General features: G+C 47.6%; 1 protein-coding gene across 3 annotated transcripts in view; it reads left to right on the plus strand.

The window, feature by feature from the left end:
• LOC143283387 (PR domain zinc finger protein 1-like) overlaps positions 1–4300 on the plus strand; it is a 59223-nt gene extending 54923 nt beyond the window's left edge. For 2 of the 3 annotated variants that reach the window (XM_076589597.1, XM_076589599.1), the window contains exons 5-6: positions 940–2545; positions 3483–4300. In XM_076589597.1, the coding sequence (XP_076445712.1) occupies positions 940–2545; positions 3483–4050 (2174 nt within the window). In that variant the 3' untranslated portion in view covers positions 4051–4300. The remainder of the gene's footprint in view (positions 1–939; positions 2546–3482) is intronic. The other variant, XM_076589598.1, reaches the window with a different exon arrangement.
• The last annotated feature ends 2359 nt before the right edge of the window (positions 4301–6659 follow it).

Raw genomic sequence — 6659 nt, forward strand, 5'->3', positions numbered from 1 at the left:
GTCACGTGCTGGGCACAGACTCTCCGGCACGTGCGGCAAAGAGAGAGGGTAAAGCGACAGAGAAGGCCTGGGTTTCATGTCCCTGTGGCGACTGATCATCAGAACAACGAGTCACATAACCATGAAATTTATCTCTGCATTGGTGGCAGGATACTTGCTGGGATGAAAACAACAACAAATATTTGATATTTCCCCCCTAAATCAGATGTAGTGTTTTAAAGAAAACCTAAGAGGGCCCCAGACTCCACCATTCTGACATGTTGTCTGACTATGGACGAACGTTTCTTTGCTGCTGCCACTTTGTTTGTTTTTTGTTTTTACGCACCAGCGATGGAAAAAAAAAAGGAAGAAAATTAAACACCGATTTACCAGAAAAGTAATGGAACTTATGTCTTCAGATGCACAGAAAAAAGAACAGACCTTGACGGAAATAAAAGAAAGTTTTGTGTAAAATATATCACCAAGTATATATAACAAAATAGGTCTTTGAAAACGAAATAGAGACCACAGAAAAGCCCTGGAACTTGTATCTTCCGCTGCGGAACAAAAACCACGTAGACTTAACATAAACAATCGGAAAAAAAAAGATGAGGTATTGTCATCACACGGGTTTTTTTTTTTTTCAAATAAAGTGGGTCTTTCAAAACTGAGCTGAATGCAGTATGAGCTGCAGACAAGAAACACGTCATAAAACACTTCGTGGTTAAAACAGAATTTTCTTCGAGAAAAATGATACCAATGCAGTATTTTGCATATTGCTCCCAGTATCACACCACCGGACTGAATAACATGTGTTTTTGTTGTTGTTGTTGATGGGGTTTTATTTTTTTGTTTTTTTTTTTTTTTGGGGGGGGGGTAATATCTTAACATCGGAACGTGCACCTCCCAAGCAACACCCATGACGTGTTCGGTAACTGTGATGCTATTTCTCTGTTGCAGCAGCAGCAGACTCCCTCGCCGAGAACCCCCCCGCACCCATGCACGATTCCCACGCAACACCCCTGTCCCCGAGCCTCTCCGAGCGCTCCCCGCATCACCATCCCTCCAACGCCTCCTCCTCCTCCACCCCCACCAGCCCCTCCACCTCCCACGGACCCCACAGCCACGTCACCTCCACCTCCTTCCACGCCCTGGGCTCGGACGACGACTGGAGTCCACTGCAGGAGAGGTGTGAGGGGCGGGAGGACGAGGGGGAGAGGGTGATAGACTACAGCCTGTCCAGGAGGTCCACCGGATCGCGGAGGGCTTCCGAGGCGGGGCCGGAGCGGTTGGCGGAAAACCTCCGCTCGGAAAAGAGCCCGACGCCGCAGCAGCGGCGACCATCCCACACCATGGACAACATCCTGGACACGGACACTCGCCGGGTCAAGCGATCTCTATCACCGCCGCTGCCTCCCTCTTCAGTTACCTCCCCCCCACCCGCCTTCAAGCATTCCCCGTTGCTGAAGCGTGGTTCTCCTCTGGGACACCCCCCCATCAGCGCCAAGAAAGAGCGGCCCGGTCACTTCCAGGACCCTGTGGCCAGGCTGTCCATGCCACCCGTGTCCGGCTCCTTCCCCGGCTTCCCGGCCAACGGCTTCATGGACAACCTGCTCCTGAAGAAGATGCACGAGAACAGACAGGACATGAGCCCCAAGGACATGCTGATGCCCGGGCCTCTCCTGCCCCCTCCCCCGTTCCCCCCGGAAGGGAAGATGAAGGGAATGGATGGAGAAGGCCCGATCACCTTCCCCCCGCTTCCTCCCTTGCCGTTCAAGTTCCCCTTCTTCGGCGGGGGGTACATGATGGAGCGCGGCGTGCCCCCGCTCTTCGAGCCCATGAAGCACGAGGCTGTCATGTCCAAGCTGCTGCCCCCTAACGGCAAGCTGGGCTCCCTGCCTCCCATGCTAATGCCTGGCCACAACCTGAACAGTCTCTACCCCTTCCCCTCCCTCTACCAGTACCCGTCCCTCCCTCCCTGGCCCCTCATGCCCCAGTTCCCCCCGGCTCCTCTCGGCGTCAACAACAACGGACCTCCCAGCCAGGCCAGCTGCCCTCCGCCCCCTCACTCCGCCTCCATCAACCCCCCAGCGTCAGACCAGGTGCTGAACCTGAGCAAGAGCAAAGGTCCGGAGGGTCTGACCGTGGCTGGGAGGGGCTACCGCTCGCTGCCCTTCCCGCTGAGGAAGCAGAACGGCAAGATGCACTACGAGTGCAACGTGTGCCGCAAGACCTTCGGCCAGCTGTCCAACCTCAAGGTCCACCTGCGGACCCACACTGGAGAGCGGCCCTTCGTCTGCCAGACCTGCAAGAAAGGCTTCACGCAGCTGGCCCACCTACAGAAGCACCACCTGGTGCACACGGGGGAGAAGCCTCACGAGTGCCAGGTGTGCGGCAAGCGCTTCTCCTCCACCTCCAACCTCAAGACCCATATGCGCTTGCACAGCGGGGAGAAGCCCTTCGCCTGCCGCCTGTGTCCCGCCAAGTTCACCCAGTTCGTGCACCTCAAGCTGCACCGGCGTCTGCACACCAACGAGAGGCCATACCAGTGTCCGCGCTGCAACAGGTAGTTGGCTCTGGCACTGTGCCCCACTGTGCATAAGGAGGAAGGTGGCAGAATGGTTAAGACGCTCAGCTGCCAATACAGAGAGTCCGTGAGGGTGTGGGTTCGAATCCCGCTCTCGCCCTTTCTCCTAAGTTTGACTGGAAAATCAAACTGAGCGTCTAGTCTTTCGGATGAGACGATAAACCGAGGTCCCGTGTGCAGCACGCACTTGGCGCACTGAAAAAGAACCCATGGCAACGAGAGTGTTGTCCTCTGGCGAAATTACGTAAAATGAAATCCACTTTCATAGGTACACAAATATGTAAGCATGCACTCAAGGCCTGACTAAGCGCGTTGGGTTATGCTGCTGGTCAGGCATCTGCTCAACAGATGCGGTGTAGCGTGTATGGATTTGTCCGAACGCAGTGACGCCTCCTTGAGAAAGTGAAACTGAAACTGAAACTGTGCCCCTGTCTTCATGTTTCACTTCGTTTTTCGTGTTGAAAAACCTCACAAAAAACCCCCCAGAGAACTGATAATGATGATAATATTGATAACAGAGAACTAAATAAACTATATTGATAGTAATGATAATGATAATAATAGTCATTATTATTATCGTAATGATGATGATGATGATGATGAACCACTTGGCCAAGTCGAGTGAGTCACTAGAAAGAGAGAGAGGGAGAGAGAGAGAGAGAGAGAGGAAGGAGAATGAGGACTAGGAGAGAGAAAGAATCAGTGATCAATTTGGTCACTTGGTCATTTATTATCCCGATAGGCTGATCTTAAAATATATCGAAAAAGAAAAGCGATTAAAAGGTAACGAAAAATAAAATATCTATGTGGAACCACGGGTAAATACAAATGGAAAAAAAAGGGGGGGGGAAAGAATAAATTAATGAATTCTTTTACTAACAACCGCACCCCTTGTTCCTCTCCCCTTTCCCTGCAGGAAATACATCAGCGCCAGCGGCCTCAAGACGCACTGGAAGACGGGCACGTGCGTGCCACTGGGCGCCATCGCCGAGTACAGCCGCATGGTGGACGCCGCCATGGGCCTGGACAACGACTCCCCGGACTCCCTGCAGCGTGCCGACGTCAGCCTCAGTCCCGAGATGGCCGAGGTCAGCTCCTACCTGGCCGCCCGCTGCGCCGGGCTTGCCGACCCCGCCTCTCTCGGCGCCTTGGACGCCGAGTTCCACCGGATCGCCAAGGTGTCGGAAAGCGACGGGCCCGGGCGTCGGCCGCCCATCTCCGGCAGGGAGGAAAAGTTCCGAGACTTGATGGCGGCCGACCGCGACAGGGAGATGGGTGGACGTGGTGGTGGTGACCGGGTGGTGGTGGACGATGACGACGACGACGAGGAGGAGGGGGAAGAGAACTCCAAGGAGCGGGGAGAAGGGTTCAGGTACCGGAAGGGCAGGGAGAGCCGATCTCCAGAGTCTGATGGTCTGCCCGTGGTGAGTGGCTCCAGGGGCTTCTCACCTCCTCTGCCCGTCTCCCAGCCTCTCTTCGTCTGAAGGGGAATCTCTCTGGCGGTTTGTGGCCGGACCCCCTTTTTTTTTTTCTTTTTTTTTTTTTTGAATGTGTGATAGTCGGTGTAAGGAGGAATATAAAGCATTCATTCATACTGAAACTGTTGAGATTTCTCATGATATACTCAATGATCTGAAAGAACTATTCTTGTCTGACAGTGTTTTAGGGTTTAAAACAAGAACAAGAAAAGAAGACACTCCACTCATGTTGTTTTTGTTGTTGTTGTGGGTTGTTGTTTTTTTGTTTGTTTTTTGTTTTTTGGGTTTTTTTAATTCTAAAACATTCTATTCTAAAAGGTCAGCATTAACATATAGAGTACATGGGGAATTCAACTTCACTGGCGTGATATATTTTCCGCTGTTTAACATACAATTCTTTCGTTCTTATTTTGCAGGGGAAAAAAATCTATGAATATAAACTTTGTGTCTATTCACCTCTGAATAATCTCTGTTTAACAGTCGAAAAATAAATACATTTCTCGTGGGATAAACACGGTAGTCCACCCAGTCAAAGAACGTGCTTTGATTCAGACCTTTGTGAATGCATCAACTGCATGACCATACAATTCACCACTTAGCAGATCTCACAGTCATTATTTGGTTGGTGTATTAAACGGGTGACGCTAAATCTCGACGGGTCAATTTGAAATGGGTCTGTAAAAAAAAATAATAATAATAAATTTTAAAAAAAGAAATGAAAGGTCTGTAAAAAAATTTTTTTAATACAATAAAGAAATCCTGATACATGAATTCTGCCCCTGTGTCAAGCAGACTATCATCTGAGGACTTAAAACTCACTAACTGTTCACCTGCTTCTTCTTCTTCTTCTTCTTCTGCTTCGTGGGCCGCAACTCCCACGTTCACTCGTATGCACACGAGTGGGCTTTTACGTGTATGACCGTGTTTTTTTTTTTACCCCGCCATGTAGGCAGCCATACTCCGTTTTCGGGGGGTGTTCACCTACTAATTTAGAGTGAAACGCTGTGAGATGAAGAGGACTTGGGCACGGTTATTATTTATTCCATGACGAAACGCGTGGGTTTGAGAACAGTTCCGTGTACAGTTCAAAGCCATGACCACATGTCTTCGAAAACGGGAAGGAAATGAGCCATCAATGATGATGACTAGACTCTTCCCCCCCCCCCCACCCCCACCCCCCACCCCACCCACGCACACACACACACACACGGTTCTGCTCTGCTCTTTAAACGTCGACATGAACTTTTACCGTCGCACGAAATGATGATTTGTAACTAAGTGTTGAATTTTGTAATCATTTACCTGTATGAATTCGTTGGAGACTGATTATTTATCTGTACGAACGTATACACAATCTTGCTTTGGTTTGTTTTTTGGGGAAAAAAAAATACCTTGCTTCTTTTAGTCATGAATAGTTTGTTAACCTAAAGTTGCTGCGGACTGGTTTTTTTTAATAGAGGTGAGTCGATTACAATTATACAACGTGTGAGAATCCAGCATTTTCTTGAACCTTATTACTGTGAAGATAATAACGTCAAGCGACCAGATTTAACAACACTCATTGTTATATGAACGAGAGAGAGAGAGAGAGAGAGAGAGAGAGAGAGAGAGAGAGAGAGAGCAATCAGTGATACGTTTCTCTAATATATATATATATATATATATATATATATATATACTAGTGGACGAAGATTTTCCACCCATTTATTGGGGAAAAAAAGCAGACTCACTGAGACTTTAAAACAGCTCAGCCCGAAACTATTAATTTTTACACAGCACAGGAAACAGCAAACCTTTGTAAAGAGAGTCAAAACACCCTGCATTTCACGTCAGTCACAGTACCAGTAATAGTATCAGTAGCTCAAGGAGGCGTCACTGTGTTCGGACAAATTCATATACGCTACACCACATCTGCCAAGCAGATGCCTGACCAGCAGCGTAACCCAACGCGCTTAGTCAGGCCTTGAGTAAAAAAAAAAAATAATAATAATAATAATAATAATAAAATAATATCAATAATGATAAGTCACAAAAGCGACGAAAATGAACATATTTATGATCTAATCGTCATGAACACCATTCTGATTATCATCTGAAATGTTACTGTTATTGTTGGTGTTGTTTGCGAAGCAAAACGGTTCATCTGTTAAACGAAAATGTGCTTAATTATACTTATGCGACTACTGAAAAAACGTGAAAATATGCGATATTAAAAGTGTATTCTCCACCTGCTCTCTCTCTCTCTCTCTCTCTCTCTCTCTCTCTCTCTCTCTCCTTTTTTCTTTGTACTTTAGCTTTTAATTTTCTTTATTTCAAAGTTACCTATGCTTTACAAATACTGGTCTTGCTTATCTGGCGCTTGAATATTGCATATTCTTTATTATTGTGTTTGAACATTTGGGTGCCTCTTCTCGTTTTCTGAAAACCAAAATATTTATAGATACATATACTATTACTTTTGTGTACGCACTGGCTATGAAGCATGCATTTTTGTCAGCCAGAAAATTAGTAACTGTAAGTGAGTGAACGATATATAAACACGCCGTATGACTTTTGAATGGTGGATGGTGAAAGAGAGAGAGAGAGAGAGGCAAGAAAAGTGCTCTATTTTATCC

Source organism: Babylonia areolata, chromosome 6 (assembly GCF_041734735.1).
Source record: "Babylonia areolata isolate BAREFJ2019XMU chromosome 6, ASM4173473v1, whole genome shotgun sequence".
Lineage (NCBI taxonomy): Eukaryota > Metazoa > Mollusca > Gastropoda > Neogastropoda > Buccinidae > Babylonia > Babylonia areolata.